This window comes from Pseudophryne corroboree, chromosome 2, assembly GCF_028390025.1.
Source record: "Pseudophryne corroboree isolate aPseCor3 chromosome 2, aPseCor3.hap2, whole genome shotgun sequence".
Lineage (NCBI taxonomy): Eukaryota > Metazoa > Chordata > Amphibia > Anura > Myobatrachidae > Pseudophryne > Pseudophryne corroboree.
This window is the reverse complement of record NC_086445.1, coordinates 645,771,162-645,793,211: the sequence shown is the minus strand read 5'-3', so window position 1 is coordinate 645,793,211 and position 22,050 is coordinate 645,771,162. Positions and strand designations below refer to the sequence as shown.

Below are 22,050 nucleotides of genomic sequence, written 5' to 3'. Positions count from 1 at the left end.
ATCCTTCTGAGTCTGTACATCATATTTAAAATATAATATTAGAGTTACAGTAACTTTGTTGATATGCCACCACACTAAACACACAAACAACATCATGCTACATACATACACGTACATCATCCATACTACACACACACACACACACACCATACTAGATACATACACATTTTTTTTAGAAATATCAATTAAGATTAACATTGGGGGAAATAAAAAAAATACATTATCAAAAAGGGTAGCCCACATCGAGTCGACAGTCCCGGTGGCACCTTCAACCATTTGAGGGTGAATCTTCTGATGCATCTTCTGTTCCCAGTCCAACTTCTTCATCGTCTTTACAGGTTCACCACCGTTTCCACGGGCATATCTTGTCTCTTTGTCCATTTTGGCTTTGGTTTTCCACTTGCAATCCATGTACCTCTTCTTGCAAGCTTTACCACTACTTGGAATAGGACCTTGGGCGTTGACTTTGGTGGCAATGTTATGCCAGATCACTGTCTTCTCTCGGGGAGCTGTGGTCTGGGCTCTGCTGCCTATGATCTTGTCATAGTGCCGATGTATTTTCTCTACAAGACATAAATTCTCAGGGTTAGTGAATCTCAGGGACTTACCAGCAGCTGCAGAACTTGGACCATCAGAAGCATTATTGTCATCTTCCTGCTGCTGAGTCGTTACTTCTGCAGATTTTTTGTGATGACTTTTCTTTTTCCAGGCTTCCTTTTTCTTTCTTCGTTGTAGCTCCTCGAGGTCTTGGGTAGGACTGTATTCTTCAATGGATCCCGCAGAGGAACCTTGACTCGGTGGCTGTTCACTTGCCATTTCTACAACAATAAAATCAGAACAGAAAGAAACACAGGAGAAACAAAACACAGGACAGTACTATATTTAATCAAAAATAAGATACAAATAAACCTGAGAAAAATGTAAAATAGGGAAATATATTAAAAAAAAAGGGAAAAGGGTAACCAGTATGGGTGTGTTGCTTGTTCAGATAGCTGATGAAAGGGAGGGAAGGGAAGGGAGGTGGAGGAGGAGGGAGAGAGGGGGAGGGAGAGAGAGACAGGGAGAGAGGAGATGGAGGGGCATTGTGTTTGTGAGTGTGTTCCAAAAACTGCTCTGGTAGGGGTTGTCTGTGATGTGTATTTGGAAAAAACTGCTTGGTGAAGGGCCTTTGTGTGATATGGGTTATGGAGAAGTGGAAAATGTGATGGTTAACTGTGGATATATAATGATAGATGAATGTGGGTGCTGTGAATAAACAAAAAAAATGACAGGTGTGGTTATGAAATATCTGTGATGTGTATGTTGAGTAAAGGAATGGGGTGTTGAGTACTGTGATAAAAGGGGGATGTGTTTGTGATGTGTATTGGGGAGATAATGTGAGGGCTGTTTTGTGTTTAAAATATATAGGGATGTGCAGTGCAGGAGGTGGATGAGTGTAGTGTTTGTGAAGTGCAGAATATCACTCAGAAATTAGCAGGCAGAAGTCAGAAGGGCGCAGTCCACATCTCTAGCTCCTTGCCACTGTTTTCCAAAATGGATGACAAGATCCTGTAAGAAAAGCTTTTTATATACCACACATCATAATGAACCTTCACACCATAACGAATCATTATTACCACCTAGGTAATGAATCATAGAACTACACTTACCAGCAACTTGTATTGCATCTGCTGATTATCTCAAATGAATACCATGATTGCATAGTTCTAGGTACATTGAAAAAGAGTTTTGTTTTTTGTTTTTTTCCATTTGTAAAGATTCAGTTGTCTGCCTTGTTGGTATGTAATGCTTGTTTGTATAAGATAATGTATTGCCTTAGCTTTAAAGTGGGATTGTATTGGGAGGAGTTTGCAATCATTGCATTCACATGGAAATTTTTACTATTTAAAGTGTAGTATATAGCTGGTAGCCGTCGGCTGGTAGTGCTTCCATAGAAGTGCTGACATAAAAGTGTTAATATAAAATTAGCATTATACCTGCGATAAACAGAAGGGAAACATCAACACACCAACACTACCACATATGGACTGCCTTAATGCCTCAAAAGTATGTAATTCATCTTATGCATATTATCTGTTTTTTTAAACTATGAAAATACATCCCCAATCTGCTCACTACAGTTCTCTCTTATGCAAATTCATGTATGTTTTTTTGATGTAATGATTTGCTTGTAATTGGCATTGCATGTGTGGGAGAGTTGCTCAGTGAAACATAATTTATTATTGCATGCTGTCTGTTGTTCACCTCCTTTGATCATTTGGCCATTTGTGGTCAGGTGTACTATACCTTTGCATTTAGTGAGGTGTAGTCGTGGTGTAAAGGACAGAGTGTGATTCCTGATTAGTAAAAAAACAAAAACAAATACTAAACACTGAGCAACATCACCAAACAGGTAATTTCAACTGTAAACTTGTTATTTACTTTGTACTGTCTGGACATGGCTACTAATGACAGATGCACAAACAAAATTCTTAATGCTATGTGTGCAAATTCTAGGGCTAATTGCGATAATGACAAGGGATAACCTAGATATTGTGGCAATTACAGAGTCATGGTGCAATGAGAATCATGACTGGGACATAGCTATACCAGGATACAACTTATTTAGGAAGGATATAATGGGAAGAATCGGAGAAGAGGTAGCAATGTATGTGAAAAAAGCATAAATGCTACTTTATTACAAAATATTGAAGACAAAACTGAGGCCTTTTGGGTCACCACAGAAACCTCGAAGAAGGACATTATTCGCATTGGGGTGACCTATAGACCATCAGGCCAGGGGCAGGATTTGGACAAGAACCTATTGTTGGACATCACTAAAATGGTTTTAAAGGGAGAAGTCATAATCATGGGAAACTTTAATTTACCTGATGTAAATTGGAAGGGGTCTTTTGCAAGTTCAGCTACAAGTGGCAAATTTCTAAACTTCTTACAGGAAGCATCTCTCAAGCAATTGGTGAAGGAGCCCACTTGCAAAGGCTCAATATTAGATTTAATTCTTACAAATGGTGACAGGATTTCAGACATATATGTGGGTGAGCATCTGGGATCCAGTAATCATCAAGTAGTATGGTTTAGTATAAAGACAGGATCCAACTCCTGTCACACAAAAACAAAGGTGTTGGATTTTAGAAATGCTGACTTTGCAAAAATAGGGAGATGTTTAAGTGATTCATTGGCAGACTGGAGGAACTTGGAAAGAGTGCAGGAGAGGTGGGGAAAACTGAAAAGTGCAATACTAAGGGCAACAGACCTTTGTATCAAAAGAGTTAGGAAAAGCACCAGGAAAAGGAAGCCAGTGTGGTTCACAAAAGAAGTATCAACTAGTGTGAAAGCGGCTTTTAGGAAATACAAACAGACTCAAAATAATAACCACGCAGATGGAAGGATGCTAAGAAAGTGATCAGACGTGCCAAGGCAGAAGCTGAGAAGAAAATGGCCAAGTCAGTAGATAAAGGAGTTAAGTTTATAAATGAAAGGAGAAAATCAAATGGAGGAATAATAAGTTTTAAGATAGAGAGTGAGAATTTGGTGGGAGACAAGGCAATAGCAGATCACCTAAATAATTATTTTTGCTCAGTACTTACTACAGAAGAAGGGAATGAGCCACAGTTAAGTTGCAAGGACATTTATAAAAATAAGGTAGATGAAACTACATTTACAGAGGAGAAGGTCTTAATAGAACTTTCAAAACTAAAAGTGGATAAATCAATGGGGCCAGATGGGATACACCCAAGGATACTAAAAGAGCTAAAAGATGTGCTGGTGGCACCATTAACAGAATTATTTAACCAGTCACTAAATACAGGTGCTATTCCAGAGGACTGGAAGAGAGTGAAAGTAGTTCAACTATATAAAGTGGAAGCAAGGAAAAAGCAAGTAACTACAGACCAGTAAGCCTTACATCAGTAGTAGGGAAAGTAATAGAAAAACTATTAAAAGAAAGAGTTGGGGAATATCTTAAATCAAACAACTTCCAGGATCCAAAACAGCATGGATTTACTGGTGGGTGATCATGCCAAACAAATCTTATTGACTTTTTTGACTCTGCGATGAAAATAATAAAATAATAGATCAAGGGGGAGCTGTAGATGTAGCATAACTAGACTTAAGTAAGACATTTGACACTGTCCCACATCGCAGACTGCTAAATAAACTTGAAAGCGTGGGGGTGGATTATAAAACAGTTAAATTGATAAGAACCTGGTTGCAGGATAGTAAACAGTCAGTTGTAGTACATGGAGTGCAATCTATGGAGGAAATGTTACCAGTGGAATACCCCAGTGATCTGCACTTGGACCAGTTCTCTTTATTAGCTTTGTTGGTGACATTGCAAATGGTATTGAAGGGAAAGTATGCCTTTTTGCAGATAATACAAAGATTTGCAACAGGGTAGACACACCGGGAGGGGTAAAACAAATGATTGATGACCTAGCTAGGCTTGAGAAATGGTTAAGAACGTGGCAACTACAGTTTAATGCTAAAAAAATGCAAAATCATGCACTTGGGTCTCAAAAACTCAAAGGCTAAATATAGTATCAAGGGTACTATAATGGAAACTATTGAGAAGGAAAGTGATTTAGGAGTCACTATTTCAAGTGACTTAAAGTAGAGATGAGCGGGTTCGGTTCCTCGGAATCCGAACCCGCCCGAACTTCAGTTTTTTTTACACGGGGCCGAGCGACTCGGATCTTCCCGCCTTGCTCGGTTAACCCGAGCGCGCCCGAACGTCATCATCCCGCTGTCGGATTCTCGCGAGGCTCGGATTCTATCGCGAGACTCGGATTCTATATAAGGAGCCGCGCGTCGCCGCCATTTTCACACGTGCATTGAGATTGATAGGGAGAGGACGTGGCTGGCGTCCTCTCCGTTTATAGAGAAGAGAGTGAGACTAGAGTAGAGAGAGACACAGTATTTACTTTAGTAATTTTGGGGAGCATTAGGAGGAGTACTACTACTTGCTGAAGTGATAGTGTGACTGTATATCTGACTTGTGGGGGAGACAGTGGGGAGCAGTTAGAGTCTGAGAGCAGGAGTACATATTTTAACGTACAGTGCACACTTTTGCTGCCAGAGTGCCACACTGCCATTGTCACCACACTGACCACCAGTATATTGTGATTGTCTGCTTAGGAGTACTACTTGCAAGTTGCTGATAGTGTGACCAGTGACCTGACCACCAGTTTAATTAATCTCCACCAGTTTAATATATATATATATATAATTGTATATATATATATAATTGTATACCACCTACCCGTGTTTTTTTTTTTTTCTTTCTTCTTGATACATACTATAGTAGCTTACTGTAGCAGTCTGCGGTGCTGAGCTGACAGTGTCCAGCAGGTCCGTCATCAGTCATTACATAATAAATATATATACCTGTCCGGCTGCAGTACTAGTGATATTATATATATTATATATATATATATTAATTTCATCTCATTATCATCCAGTCTATATTAGCAGCAGACACAGTACGGTAGTCCACGGCTGTAGCTACCTCTGTGTTGGCAGTCGCTCGTCCATCCATAATTGTATACCACCTACCCGTGGTTTTTTTTTTTCTTTCTTCTTGATACATACTACTATAGTAGCTTACTGTAGCAGTCTGCGGTGCTGCTGAGCTGACAGTGTCCAGCAGGTCCGTCATCAGTCATTACATAATAAATATATATACCTGTCCGGCTGCAGTACTAGTGATATTATATATATATATATATATATATTAATTTCATCTCATTATCATCCAGTCTATATTAGCAGCAGACACAGTACGGTAGTCCACGGCTGTAGCTACCTCTGTGTCGGCAGTCGCTCGTCCATCCATAATTGTATACCACCTACCCGTGGTTTTTTTTTTCTTTCTTCTTGATACATACTACTATAGTAGCTTACTGTAGCAGTCTGCGGTGCTGCTGAGCTGACAGTGTCCAGCAGGTCCGTCATCAGTCATTACATAATAAATATATATACCTGTCCGGCTGCAGTACTAGTGATATTATATATATATATATATTAATTTCATCTCATTATCATCCAGTCTATATTAGCAGCAGACACAGTACGGTAGTCCACGGCTGTAGCTACCTCTGTGTCGGCAGTCGCTCGTCCATCCATAATTGTATACCACCTACCCGTGTTTTTTTTTTTTTCTTTCTTCTTGATACATACTACTATAGTAGCTTACTGTAGCAGTCTGCGGTGCTGCTGAGCTGACAGTGTCCAGCAGGTCCATCATCAGTCATTACATAATAAATATATATACCTGTCCGGCTGCAGTACTAGTGATATTATATATATATATATATATATATATATATTAATTTCATCTCATTATCATCCAGTCTATATTAGCAGCAGACACAGTACGGTAGTCCACGGCTGTAGCTACCTCTGTGTCGGCAGTCGCTCGTCCATCCATAATTGTATACCACCTACCCGTGGTTTTTTTTTTCTTTCTTCTTGATACATACTACTATAGTAGCTTACTGTAGCAGTCTGCGGTGCTGCTGAGCTGACAGTGTCCAGCAGGTCCGTCATCAGTCATTACATAATAAATATATATACCTGTCCGGCTGCAGTACTAGTGATATTATATATATATATATATTAATTTCATCTCATTATCATCCAGTCTATATTAGCAGCAGACACAGTACGGTAGTCCACGGCTGTAGCTACCTCTGTGTCGGCAGTCGCTCGTCATCCATAAGTATACTAGTATCCATCCATCTCCATTGTTTACCTGAGGTGCCTTTTAGTTGTGCCTATTAAAATATGGAGAACAAAAATGTTGAGGTTCCAAAATTAGGGAAAGATCAAGATCCACTTCCACCTCGTGCTGAAGCTGCTGCCACTAGTCATGGCCGAGACGATGAAATGCCAGCAACGTCGTCTGCCAAGGCCGATGCCCAATGTCATAGTACAGAGCATGTAAAATCCAAAACACCAAATATCAGTAAAAAAAGGACTCAAAAATCTAAAATAAAATTGTCGGAGGAGAAGCGTAAACTTGCCAATATGCCATTTACCACACGGAGTGGCAAGGAACGGCTGAGGCCCTGGCCTATGTTCATGGCTAGTGGTTCAGCTTCACATGAGGATGGAAGCACCCAGCCTCTCGCTAGAAAAATGAAAAGACTCAAGCTGGCAAAAGCACCGCAAAGAACTGTGCGTTTTTCGAAATCCCAAATCCACAAGGAGAGTCCAATTGTGTCGGTTGCGATGCCTGACCTTCCCAACACTGGACGTGAAGAGCATGCGCCTTCCACCATTTGCACGCCCGCTGGAAGGAGCACCCGCAGTCCAGTTCCTGATAGTCAGATTGAAGATGTCAGTGTTGAAGTACACCAGGATGAGGAGGATATGGGTGTTGCTGGCGCTGGGGAGGAAATTGACAAGGAGGATTCTGATGGTGAGGTGGTTTGTTTAAGTCAGGCACCCGGGGAGACACCTGTTGTCCGTGGGAGGAATATGGCCGTTGACATGCCTGGTGAAAATACCAAAAAAATCAGCTCTTCGGTGTGGAAGTATTTCACCAGAAATGCGGACAACATTTGTCAAGCCGTGTGTTGCCTTTGTCAAGCTGTAATAAGTAGGGGTAAGGACGTTAACCACCTCGGAACATCCTCCCTTATACGTCACCTGCAGCGCATTCATAATAAGTCAGTGACAAGTTCAAAAACTTTGGGCGACAGCGGAAGCAGTCCACTGACCAGTAAATCCCTTCCTCTTGTAACCAAGCTCACGCAAACCACCCCACCAACTCCCTCAGTGTCAATTTCCTCCTTCCCCAGGAATGCCAATAGTCCTGCAGGCCATGTCACTGGCAATTCTGACGAGTCCTCTCCTGCCTGGGATTCCTCCGATGCATCCTTGCGTGTAACGCCTACTGCTGCTGGCGCTGCTGTTGTTGCTGCTGGGAGTCGATGGTCATCCCAGAGGGGAAGTCGTAAGCCCACTTTTACTACTTCCACCAAGCAATTGACTGTCCAACAGTCCTTTGCGAGGAAGATGAAATATCACAGCAGTCATCCTGTTGCAAAGCGGATAACTGAGGCCTTGACAACTATGTTGGTGTTAGACGTGCGTCCGGTATCCGCCGTTAGTTCACAGGGAACTAGACAATTTCTTGAGGTAGTGTGCCCCCGTTACCAAATACCATCTAGGTTCCACTTCTCTAGGCAGGCGATACCGAGAATGTACACGGACGTCAGAAAAAGACTCACCAGTGTCCTAAAAAATGCAGTTGTACCCAATGTCCACTGAACCACGGACATGTGGACAAGTGGAGCAGGGCAGGGTCAGGACTATATGACTGTGACAGCCCACTGGGTAGATGTATGGACTCCCGCCGCAAGAACAGCAGCGGCGGCACCAGTAGCAGCATCTCGCAAACGCCAACTCTTTCCTAGGCAGGCTACGCTTTGTATCACCGGTTTCCAGAATACGCACACAGCTGAAAACCTCTTACGGCAACTGAGGAAGATCATCGCGGAATGGCTTACCCCAATTGGACTCTCCTGTGGATTTGTGGCATCGGACAACGCCAGCAATATTGTGTGTGCATTAAATATGGGCAAATTCCAGCACGTCCCATGTTTTGCACATACCTTGAATTTGGTGGTGCAGAATTTTTTAAAAAACGACAGGGGCGTGCAAGAGATGCTGTCGGTGGCCAGAAGAATTGCGGGACACTTTCGGCGTACAGGCACCACGTACAGAAGACTGGAGCAACACCAAAAACGCCTGAACCTGCCCTGCCATCATCTGAAGCAAGAAGTGGTAACGAGGTGGAATTCAACCCTATATATGCTTCAGAGGTTGGAGGAGCAGCAAAAGGCCATTCAAGCCTATACAATTGAGCACGATATAGGAGGTGGAATGCACCTGTCTCAAGCGCAGTGGAGAATGATTTCAACGTTGTGCAAGGTTCTGCTGCCCTTTGAACTTGCCACACGTGAAGTCAGTTCAGACACTGCCAGCCTGAGTCAGGTCATTCCCCTCATCAGGCTTTTGCAGAATAAGCTGGAGACATTGAAGGAGGAGCTAACACGGAGCGATTCCGCTAGGCATGTGGGACTTGTGGATGGAGCCCTTAATTCGCTTAACAAGGATTCACGGGTGGTCAATCTGTTGAAATCAGATCACTACATTTTGGCCACCGTGCTCGATCCTAGATTTAAAACCTACCTTGGATCTCTCTTTCCGGCAGACACAAGTCTGCTGGGGTTCAAAGACCTGCTGGTGATAAAATTGTCAAGTCAAGCGGAACGCGACCTGTCAACATCTCCTCCTTCACATTCTCCCGCAACTGGGGGTGCGAGGAAAAGGCTCAGAATTCCGAGCCCACCCGCTGGCGGTGATGCAGGGCAGTCTGGAGCGACTGCTGATGCTGACATCTGGTCCGGACTGAAGGACCTGACAACGATTACGGACATGTCGTCTACTGTCACTGCATATGATTCTCTCCCCATTGAAAGAATGGTGGAGGATTATATGAGTGACCGCATCCAAGTAGGCACGTCAGACAGTCCGTACTTATACTGGCAGGAAAAAGAGGCAATTTGGAGGCCCTTGCACAAACTGGCTTTATTCTACCTAAGTTGCCCTCCCACAAGTGTGTACTCCGAAAGAGTGTTTAGTGCCGCCGCTCACCTTGTCAGCAATCGGCGTACGAGGTTACTTCCAGAAAATGTGGAGAAGATGATGTTCATTAAAATGAATTATAATCAATTCCTCCGTGGAGACATTGACCAGCAGCAATTGCCTCCACAAAGTACACAGGGAGCTGAGATGGTGGATTCCAGTGGGGACGAATTGATAATCTGTGAGGAGGGGGATGTACACGGTGATATATCGGAGGATGATGATGAGGTGGACATCTTGCCTCTGTAGAGCCAGTTTGTGCAAGGAGAGATTAATTGCTTCTTTTTTGGTGGGGGTCCAAACCAACCCGTCATTTCAGTCACAGTCGTGTGGCAGACCCTGTCACTGAAATGATGGGTTGGTTAAAGTGTGCATGTCCTGTTTATACAACATAAGGGTGGGTGGGAGGGCCCAAGGACAATTCCATCTTGCACCTCTTTTTTCTTTAATTTTTCTTTGCGTCATGTGCTGTTTGGGGAGTATTTTTTTGGAAGGGCCATCCTGCGTGACACTGCAGTGCCACTCCTAGATGGGCCAGGTGTTTGTGTCGGCCACTAGGGTCGCTTATCTTACTCACACAGCTACCTCATTGCGCCTCTTTTTTTCTTTGCGTCATGTGCTGTTTGGGGAGTGTTTTTTGGAAGGGCCATCCTGCGTGACACTGCAGTGCCACTCCTAGATGGGCCAGGTGTTTGTGTCGGCCACTAGGGTCGCTTATCTTACTCACACAGCTACCTCATTGCGCCTCTTTTTTTCTTTGCGTCATGTGCTGTTTGGGGAGTGTTTTTTGGAAGGGCCATCCTGCGTGACACTGCAGTGACACTCCTAGATGGGCCAGGTGTTTGTGTCGGCCACTAGGGTCGCTTAGCTTACTCACACAGCTACCTCATTGCGCCTCTTTTTTTCTTTGCGTCATGTGCTGTTTGGGGAGTGTTTTTTGGAAGGGCCATCCTGCGTGACACTGCAGTGCCACTCCTAAATGGGCCAGGTGTTTGTGTCGGCCACTAGGGTCGCTTAGCTTAGTCATCCAGCGACCTCGGTGCAAATTTTAGGACTAAAAATAATATTGTGAGGTGTGAGGTATTCAGAATAGACTGAAAATGAGTGGAAATTATGGTTTTTGAGGTTAATAATACTTTGGTATCAAAATGACCCCCAAATTCTATGATTTAAGCTGTTTTTTAGTGTATTTTGAAAAAAACACCCGAATCCAAAACACACCCGAATCCGACAAAAAAAATTCGGTGAGGTTTTGCCAAAACGCTGTCGAACCCAAAACACGGCCGCGGAACCGAACCCAAAACCAAAACACAAAACCCGAAAAATTTCAAGTGCACATCTCTAACTTAAAGTCAGGAAAGCAATGCCATAAAGCAATGAGAAAGGGAAGTCAGATGCTTGGTTGCATAGCGAGAGGAATCAGTAACAAGAAAAAAGAAGTAATAATGCCACTGTATATGTCAGTGATGGCTAACCTTGACACTCCAGCTGTTGTTGAACTACAGATCCCAGCATGCCCTGCATCAGTTTTAGCATGGCCAAATAGAAAAACGGTAGCAGGGCTTGGTGGGATATGTAGTTCAACAACAGCGGGAGTGTCAAGGTTAGCCATCATTGGTATAGGTCATTGGTACAGCCTCATCTGGAATACTGTGTCCAGTTCTGGAGACCATATCTCCAGAAGTACATAAATACATTAGAGAGTGTGCAAAGAAGGGCAACTAAAATGATGCATGGCCTACATCACAAATCTTACCAGGAAGGGCTAAAAGATCTTAACATGTATAGTTTGGAGTAGAAAAGGGAAAGGGGGGACATGATAGAAACTTTCAAATATACCAAGGGTTTTAACAAAGTTCAGGAGGGAAAGATTCTTCAAAGGAAGAGAAGTATATATATATATATATATATAAGGGGACAATTACTAGAGCTAGCGGGGGATTTGTTTTTGGTAAGATCAACACAAAGGACACGTGGAAACTAGAGATGAGCGGGTTCGGTTCCTCGGAATCCGAACCCGCCCGAACTTCATGTTTTTTTACACGGGTCCGAGCGACTCGGATCTTCCCGCCTTGCTCGGTTAACCCGAGCGCGCCCGAACGTCATCATGACGCTGTCGGATTCTCGCGAGGCTCGGATTCTATCGCGAGACTCGGATTCTATATAAGGAGCCGCGCGTCGCCGCCATTTTCACACGTGCATTGAGATTGATAGGGAGAGGACGTGGCTGGCGTCCTCTCCATTTAGATTAGAAGAGAGAGAGTGAGATTGAGACAGAGACACTTGATTTACTGGAGCTTAGGAGTACTAGAGAGTGCAGAGTTTACTAGTGACTGACCACTGACCAGTGACCACCAGTGCAGTTTTATTTAATATAATCCGTTCTCTGCCTGAAAAAAACGATACACAGTGACTCAGTCACATACCATATCTGTGCTCAGCCCAGTGTGCTGCATCATCTATGTATAATATCTGACTGTGCTCACACAGCTTAATTGTGGGGGAGACTGGGGAGCAGTTATAGGTTATAGCAGGAGCCAGGAGTACATACATATTATTAAAATTAAACAGTGCACACTTTTGCTGCAGGCAGGAGTGCCACTGCCAGTGTGACTGACCAGTGACCTGACCACACTGACCACCAGTATAGTATACTATATTGTGATTGCCTGAAAAAGTTAAACACTCGTCGTGTGACTTGTGTGGTGTTTTTTTTTTTATTCTATAAAAAACTCATTCTGCTGACAGACAGTGTCCAGCAGGTCCGTCATTATATAATATATACCTGTCCGGCAGCAGTAGTGATATATATATATTTTTTATATCATTATTTATCATCCAGTCGCAGCAGACACAGTACGGTAGTTCACGGCTGTAGCTACCTCTGTGTCGGCACTCGGCAGTCCATCCATAATTGTATACCACCTACCCGTGGTTTTTTTTTTCTTTCTTCTTTATACATACTACATCTCATTATCATCCAGTCTATATTAGCAGCAGACACAGTACAGTACGGTAGTCCACGGCTGTAGCTACCTCTGTGTCGGCACTCGGCAGTCCATCCATAATTGTATACCACCTACCCGTGGTTTTTTTTTCTTTCTTCTTTATACATACATACTACATCTCATTATCAACCAGTCTATATTAGCAGCAGACACAGTACAGTACGGTAGTCCACGGCTGTAGCTACCTCTGTGTCGGCACTCGGCAGTCCGTCCATAATTGTATACCACCTACCCGTGGTTTTTTTTTCTTTCTTCTTTATACATACTACATCTCATTATCAACCAGTCTATATTAGCAGCAGACACAGTACAGTACGGTAGTCCACGGCTGTAGCTACCTCTGTGTCGGCACTCGGCAGTCCGTCCATAATTGTATACCACCTACCCGTGTTTTTTTTTTCTTTCTTCTTTATACATACATACTACATCTCATTATCATCCAGTCTATATTAGCAGCAGACACAGTACAGTACGGTAGTCCACGGCTGTAGCTACCTCTGTGTCGGCACTTGGCAGTCCATCCATAATTGTATACCACCTACCCGTGGTTTTTTTTTCTTTCTTCTTTATACATACTACATCTCATTATCAACCAGTCTATATTAGCAGCAGACACAGTACAGTACGGTAGTCCACGGCTGTAGCTACCTCTGTGTCGGCACTCGGCAGTCCATCCATAATTGTATACCACCTACCCGTGGTTTTTTTTCTTTCTTCTTTATACATACATACTACATCTCATTATCATCCAGTCTATATTAGCAGCAGACACAGTACAGTACGGTAGTCCACGGCTGTAGCTACCTCTGTGTCGGCACTCGGCAGTCCATCCATAATTGTATACCACCTACCCGTGGTTTTTTTTTCTTTCTTCTTTATACATACTACATCTCATTATCATCCAGTCTATATTAGCAGCAGACACAGTACAGTACGGTAGTCCACGGCTGTAGCTACCTCTGTGTCGGCACTCGGCAGTCCATCCATAATTGTATACCACCTACCCGTGTTTTTTTCTTCTTTATACATACATACTACATCTCATTATCATCCAGTCTATATTAGCAGCAGACACAGTACAGTACGGTAGTCCACGGCTGTTGCTACCCCTGTGTCGGCACTCGGCAGTCCATCCATAATTGTATACCACCTACCCGTGGTTTTTTTTTCTTTCTTCTTTATACATACTACATCTCATTATCATCCAGTCTATATTAGCAGCAGACACAGTACAGTACGGTAGTCCACGGCTGTAGCTACCTCTGTGTCGGCACTCGGCAGTCCGTCCATAATTGTATACCACCTACCCGTGGTTTTTTTTTCTTTCTTCTTTATACATACATACTACATCTCATTATCATCCAGTCTATATTAGCAGCAGACACAGTACAGTACGGTAGTCCACGGCTGTAGCTACCTCTGTGTCGGCACTCGGCAGTCCATTCATAATTGTATACTAGTATCCATCCATCTCCATTGTTTACCTGAGGTGCCTTTTAGTTGTGCCTATTAAAATATGGAGAACAAAAATGTTGAGGTTCCAAAATTAGGGAAAGATCAAGATCCACTTCCACCTCGTGCTGAAGCTGCTGCCACTAGTCATGGCCGAGACGATGAAATGCCAGCAACGTCGTCTGCCAAGGCCGATGCCCAATGTCATAGTACAGAGCATGTCAAATCCAAAACACCAAATATCAGTAAAAAAAGGACTCCAAAACCTAAAATAAAATTGTCGGAGGAGAAGCGTAAACTTGCCAATATGCCATTTACCACACGGAGTGGCAAGGAACGGCTGAGGCCCTGGCCTATGTTCATGGCTAGTGGTTCAGCTTCACATGAGGATGGAGGCACTCAGCCTCTCGCTAGAAAAATGAAAAGACTCAAGCTGGCAAAAGCAGTAGCACCGCAAAGAACTGTGCGTTCTTCGAAATCCCAAATCCACAAGGAGAGTCCAATTGTGTCGGTTGCGATGCCTGACCTTCCCAACACTGGACGTGAAGAGCATGCGCCTTCCACCATTTGCACGCCCCCTGCAAGTGCTGGAAGGAGCACCCGCAGTCCAGTTCCTGATAGTCAGATTGAAGATGTCAGTGTTGAAGTACACCAGGATGAGGAGGATATGGGTGTTGCTGGCGCTGGGGAGGAAATTGACAAGGAGGATTCTGATGGTGAGGTGGTTTGTTTAAGTCAGGCACCCGGGGAGACACCTGTTGTCCGTGGGAGGAATATAGCCGTTGACATGCCTGGTGAAAATACCAAAAAAATCAGCTCTTCGGTGTGGAACTATTTCAACAGAAATGCGGACAACAGGTGTCAAGCCGTGTGTTCCCTTTGTCAAGCTGTAATAAGTAGTGGTAAGGACGTTAACCACCTCGGAACATCCTCCCTTATACGTCACCTGCAGCGCATTCATAATAAGTCAGTGACAAGTTCAAAAACTTTGGGTGACAGCGGAAGCAGTCCACTGACCAGTAAATCCCTTCCTCTTGTAACCAAGCTCACGCAAACCACCCCACCAACTCCCTCAGTGTCAATTTCCTCCTTCCCCAGGAATGCCAATAGTCCTGCAGGCCATGTCACTGGCAATTCTGACGAGTCCTCTCCTGCCTGGGATTCCTCCGATGCATCCTTGCGTGTAACGCCTACTGCTGCTGGCGCTGCTGTTGTTGCTGCTGGGAGTCGATGGTCATCCCAGAGGGGAAGTCGTAAGCCCACTTGTACTACTTCCAGTAAGCAATTGACTGTTCAACAGTCCTTTGCGAGGAAGATGAAATATCACAGCAGTCATCCTGCTGCAAAGCGGATAACTGAGGCCTTGACAACTATGTTGGTGTTAGACGTGCGTCCGGTATCCGCCGTTAGTTCACAGGGAACTAGACAATTTATTGAGTCAGTGTGCCCCCGTTACCAAATACCATCTAGGTTCCACTTCTCTAGGCAGGCGATTCCGAAAATGTACACGGACCTCAGAAAAAGACTCACCAGTGTCCTAAAAAATGCAGCTGGACCCAATGTCCACTTAACCACGGACATGTGGACAAGTGGAGCAGGGCAGGGTCAGGACTATATGACTGTGACAGCCCACTGGGTAGATGTATGGACTCCCGCCGCAAGAACAGCAGCGGCGGCACCAGTAGCAGCATCTCGCAAACGCCAACTCTTTCCTAGGCAGGCTACGCTTTGTATCACCGCTTTCCAGAATACTCACACAGCTGAAAACCTCTTACGGCAACTGAGGAAGATCATCGCGGAATGGCTTACCCCAATTGGACTCTCCTGTGGATTTGTGGCATCGGACAACGCCAGCAATATTGTGTGTGCATTAAATATGGGCAAATTCCAGCACGTCCCATGTTTTGCACATACCTTGAATTTGGTGGTGCAGAATTTTTTTAAAAACGACAGGGGCGTGCAAGAGATGCTGTCGGTGGCCAGAAGAATTGCGGGACACTTTCGGCGTACAGGCACCACGTACAGAAGACTGGAGCACCACCAAAAACTACTGAACCTGCCCTGCCATCATAAGAAGCAAGAAGTGGTAACGAGGTGGAATTCAACCCTCTATATGCTTCAGAGGTTGGAGGAGCAGCAAAAGGCCATTCAAGCCTATACAATTGAGCACGATATAGGAGGTGGAATGCACCTGTCTCAAGCGCAGTGGAGAATGATTTCAACGTTGTGCAAGGTTCTGATGCCCTTTGAACTTGCCACACGTGAAGTCAGTTCAGACACTGCCAGCCTGAGTCATGTCATTCCCCTCATCAGGCTTTTGCAGAAGAAGCTGGAGATATTGAAGGAGGAGCTAACACGGAGCGATTCCGCTAGGCATGTGGGACTTGTGGATGGAGCCCTTAATTCGCTTAACAAGGATTCACGGGTGGTCAATCTGTTGAAATCAGAGCACTACATTTTGGCCACCGTGCTCGATCCTAGATTTAAAGCCTACCTTGGATCTCTCTTTCCGGCAGACACAAGTCTGCTGGGGTTGAAAGACCTGCTGGTGAGAAAATTGTCAAGTCAAGCGGAACGCGACCTGTCAACATCTCCTCCTTCACATTCTCCCGCAACTGGGGGTGCGAGGAAAAGGCTCAGAATTCCGAGCCCACCCGCTGGCGGTGATGCAGGGCAGTCTGGAGCGACTGCTGATGCTGACATCTGGTCCGGACTGAAGGACCTGACAACGATTACGGACATGTCGTCTACTGTCACTGCATATGATTCTCTCAACATTGAAAGAATGGTGGAGGATAATATGAGTGACCGCATCCAAGTAGGCACGTCACACAGTCCGTACTTATACTGGCAGGAAAAAGAGGCAATTTGGAGGCCCTTGCACAAACTGGCTTTATTCTACCTAAGTTGCCCTCCCACAAGTGTGTACTCCGAAAGAGTGTTAAGTGCCGCCGCTCACCTTGTCAGCAATCGGCGCACGAGGTTACATCCAGAAAATGTGGAGAAGATGATGTTCATTAAAATGAATTATAATCAATTCCTCCGCGGAGACATTGACCAGCAGCAATTGCCTCCACAAAGTACACAGGGAGCTGAGATGGTGGATTCCAGTGGGGACGAATTGATAATCTGTGAGGAGGGGGATGTACACGGTGATATATCGGAGGATGATGATGAGGTGGACATCTTGCCTCTGTAGAGCCAGTTTGTGCAAGGAGAGATTAATTGCTTCTTTTTTGGGGGGGGGGTCCAAACCAACCCGTCATATCAGTCACAGTCGTGTGGCAGACCCTGTCACTGAAATGATGGGTTGGTTAAAGTGTGCATGTCCTGTTTATACAACATAAGGGTGGGTGGGAGGGCCCAAGGACAATTCCATCTTGCACCTCTTTTTTCTTTTATTTTTCTTTGCGTCATGTGCTGTTTGGGGAGGGTTTTTTGGAAGGGCCATCCTGCGTGACACTGCAGTGCCACTCCTAGATGGGCCCGGTGTTTGTGTCGGCCACTAGGGTCGCTTATCTTACTCACACAGTCAGCTACCTCATTGCGCCTCTTTTTTTCTTTGCGTCATGTGCTGTTTGGGGAGGGTTTTTTGGAAGGGACATCCTGCGTGACACTGCAGTGCCACTCCTAGATGGGCCCGGTGTTTGTGTCGGCCACTAGGGTCGCTTATCTTACTCACACAGTCAGCTACCTCATTGCGCCTCTTTTTTTCTTTGCGTCATGTGCTGTTTGGGGAGGGTTTTTTGGAAGGGCCATCCTGCGTGACACTGCAGTGCCACTCCTAGATGGGCCCGGTGTTTGTGTCGGCCACTAGGGTCGCTTATCTTACTCACACAGTCAGCTACCTCATTGCGCCTCTTTTTTTCTTTGCGTCATGTGCTGTTTGGGGAGGGTTTTTTGGAAGGGACATCCTGCGTGACACTGCAGTGCCACTCCTAGATGGGCCCGGTGTTTGTGTCGGCCACTAGGGTCGCTTATCTTACTCACACAGTCAGCTACCTCATTGCGCCTCTTTTTTTCTTTGCGTCATGTGCTGTTTGGGGAGGGTTTTTTGGAAGGGACATCCTGCGTGACACTGCAGTGCCACTCCTAGATGGGCCCGGTGTTTGTGTCGGCCACTAGGGTCGCTTATCTTACTCACACAGTCAGCTACCTCATTGCGCCTCTTTTTTTCTTTGCGTCATGTGCTGTTTGGGGAGGGTTATTTGGAAGGGCCATCCTGCGTGACACTGCAGTGCCACTTCTAGATGGGCCCGGTGTTTGTGTCGGCCACTAGGGTCGCTTATCTTACTCACACAGTCAGCTACCTCATTGCGCCTCTTTTTTTCTTTGCGTCATGTGCTGTTTGGGGAGGGTTTTTTGGAAGGGACATCCTGCGTGACACTGCAGTGCCACTCCTAGATGGGCCCGGTGTTTGTGTCGGCCACTAGGGTCGCTTATCTTACTCACACAGTCAGCTACCTCATTGCGCCTCTTTTTTTCTTTGCGTCATGTGCTGTTTGGGGAGGGTTTTTTGGAAGGGACATCCTGCGTGACACTGCAGTGCCACTCCTAGATGGGCCCGGTGTTTGTGTCGGCCACTAGGGTCGCTTATCTTACTCACACAGTCAGCTACCTCATTGCGCCTCTTTTTTTCTTTGCGTCATGTGCTGTTTGGGGAGGGTTTTTTGGAAGGGACATCCTGCGTGACACTGCAGTGCCACTCCTAGATGGGCCCGGTGTTTGTGTCGGCCACTAGGGTCGCTAATCTTACTCACACAGCTACCTCATTGCGCCTCTTTTTTTCTTTGCGTCATGTGCTGTTTGGGGAGGGTTTTTTGGAAGGGACATCCTGCGTGACACTGCAGTGCCACTCCTAGATGGGCCCGGTGTTTGTGTCGGCCACTAGGGTCGCTTATCTTACTCACACAGCGACCTCGGTGCACATTTTAGGACTAAAAATAATATTGTGAGGTGTGAGGTATTCAGAATAGACTGAAAATGAGTGGAAATTATGGTTTTTGAGGTTAATAATACTTTGGGATCAAAATGACCCCCAAATTCTATGATTTAAGCTGTTTTTTAGGGTTTTTTGAAAAAAACACCCGAATCCAAAACACACCCGAATCCGACAAAAAAAATTTGGTGAGGTTTTGCCAAAACGCGGTCGAACCCAAAACACGGCCGCGGAACCGAACCCAAAACCAAAACACAAAACCCGAAAAATTTCAGGCGCTCATCTCACCCGCTTAGGTTAGAGGAGAGGAGATTTCACACACAGAGACGGAAAGGTTTCTTCACAGTAAGGACAATACGTATTTGGAATTCCCTGCCTGAGAGAGTAGTAATGGCGGACTCCAGGGGCTAATTCAGACCTGATCGCTGCTGTGCGTGGGTGGGAGAGGGCGGACCGGCGGCGTTGTGCCGTCGTTTTGGGGGTGCGGTCTGGGCAACGTAGGCATTCCCGGACCGTGCGGGGGGCAGGCCGCGGTGGCTGCGTGACGTCACACGCAGCCGCTGCAAACCGGAGGAACAGGAGCTGCTCTGGTATGGAGCTATTCTTCAGATACAAAAGCATCGCCCCGCCGTGCAATGCTTTTGTACCTGTGTGTGTATGGGGGCGCGGGGGGGGCGGAGAGCAAGACATGCAGGGCGGACTAGCTCTGTGGTGGGTTTCCCCCAGCATGTCTGTGAAAGTGATCGTAGATGTGCTAAATTTAGCACATCTACGATCAAGTCTGAATTACCCCACCAGTCATTAATTTTAAGAATTTGCTAGATAGATTCTTAATTGATAAGGATATACAGGGTTATGGTGGGTAAATCAAGCACTATAGTAATAATAAATAAAAGGAATAGACAAAACGGCTAAACATTCACCACAGATTCATTTAGTCTTAAAAATTCTATAGCGTAGGACAGTGGTTCCCAAACTGTGTGCCTAGGCACCCTGGGATGCCTCAGGACACTAGCAAGGGTGCCTTGGATTTGTGGTCCAGGATCAATTCAAACTATTTTTGGTCAACGTAATAGACAAAACCAGTGCTTGTGGCTGCCAATTATAAAATATGAGGACAAACAGAAGCAAATATTGTCCCGCAACACACTAAGATGACACATAAACATAATTTACTTATTGTTTTCTAAAATTCTCAAAGAAACTTTTGGCCTAGGGGTGCCGTGAAAAAATTCTGATACTTTAGGGCGCCATGATTAAAAAAAGCTTAGGAACCACTAGCGTAGGAGATCACTAACAGGTTGAACTTGATGGACAAATTGTCTTTTTTCATGTTTTTCAACCTCAGAAACTATACACACGCCCGCCCAGTTCAGCTGTCAATCACCACCGTACACACACAGCGATGCGCCAATATATCGGTAGATATATTGGCCGTTGGCTGTGCTGCGTGGTCGACGCAATACGTCTGTGAACGACGGAGTTCACAGACGTATTGGCCGTACAAACTGACCAACGGACCCGCGATACATCGGCCATTCAAGAGAAAGGCCGATATATCGGCCAGTGTGTACGGGCCTTAACTCTCTCTGCACATCTTATATCTGCCCCACCTGCAGAGCACATGGTTTTGCCCAACTGCTAACAAATTTGCTGCTGCAATTAACTCTGAATTACCCCCCATGTTACTATGATCTCAGAAATGTGAGGCAACAAGGTTAAGCAGTGTCCCTTATCAACTTGTTTATATCCCTTACAGCCATAAGCCTAAAACCCAGGTTTTTCCACATGAACACGCATCTACCAGGTGTCAGCGTATGTTTTAAAGGTCAATCCGGCTTGACAGTCTGAAAAGTTGACAGGCGACAGTAGGAAAGGTCAACCCGGGTTGACCGCGGACCCTGGTTGCTATCAGGGTTTTTTCTGGGACATGAACATGAACCACTTGGCCCATCTAGTCTGCCCTTTCTTTTATCCTTTAGGTAATCTCAACCCTTTTTGAACCTTAATTCTTTATTAATTATTTGTAAGGATATTCATATGCCTATCCCAAGCATGTTTAAATTGCTCTACAGTCTTAGCCTCTACCACCTCTGATGGGAGGCTATTCCACTTATCCACTACCCTTTCTGTGAAGTAATTTTTCCTTAAAATTCCCCTGAACCTGCTTCCCTCCAGTTTCAGTGTATGTCCTCAAGTTCTAATACTTCTCTTCCTTTGAAGAATGTTTCCCTCTTGAACTTTGTTAAAACCTTTGGTATATATGAAAGTTTCTATCATGTCCCCCCTTTCCCTTCTCTCCTCCAAACTGTACATGTTAAGATCTTTTAGCCTTTCCGCGTACGTTTTGTGATGTAGGCCATGCACCATTTTATTTGCCCTTCTTTGTACATTCTCTAATGTATTTATATCCTTCTGGAGATATGGTCTCCAGAACTGGACACAGTATTCCAGATGAGGCTGTACCAATGACCTATACAGTGACATTATTTTCCTCACAGAGTCAAAAAAGACAATAAGATTTGTTTGGCATGATCTCCCACCAGTAAATCCATGGTGTTTTGGATCCTGTAAGTTGTTTTATTTAAGATATTCCACAACGTTTTCTTTTAATAGTTTTTCCATTACTTTCCCTCCTACTGATGTAAGGCTTACTGGTCTGTAGTTACTTGCAGCTTCCTTGCTTCCACTTTTGTACAGTGGAACTACATTAGCTCTTTTCCAGTCCTCTGGAATGGCACCTGTATTTAGTGACTGGTTAAATAATACTATTAATGGTGCCACCAGCACATCTTTTAACTCTTTTAAAATCCTTAGGTATATCCCATCGGGCCCCATTGATTTATCCACTTTTAGCTTTGAAAGTTCTATTAGGACCTTCTCCTCTGTAAATGTAGCTTCATCTATCTTATTTTTATGAATATCCTTGCAACTTAACTGTGGCCCCTTCTCTTCTCCTTCTGTAGTAAATACTGAGCAAATATAATTATTTAGGTGATC

At 44.8% G+C, this 22,050-nt stretch overlaps 1 protein-coding gene across 3 annotated transcripts in view; it reads right to left on the bottom strand.

Annotated features, from left to right (window-relative positions):
• LOC135051049 (NF-kappa-B-activating protein-like) overlaps positions 1-22,050 on the bottom strand; it is a 75,958-nt gene that overhangs the window by 37,427 nt on the left and 16,481 nt on the right. For all 3 annotated transcript variants that reach the window (XM_063957236.1, XM_063957235.1, XM_063957237.1), the window contains exon 2: positions 609-818. In XM_063957236.1, coding sequence (XP_063813306.1) covers positions 609-816 — 208 coding nt within the window. In that variant the 5' untranslated portion in view covers positions 817-818. The remainder of the gene's footprint in view (positions 1-608; positions 819-22,050) is intronic.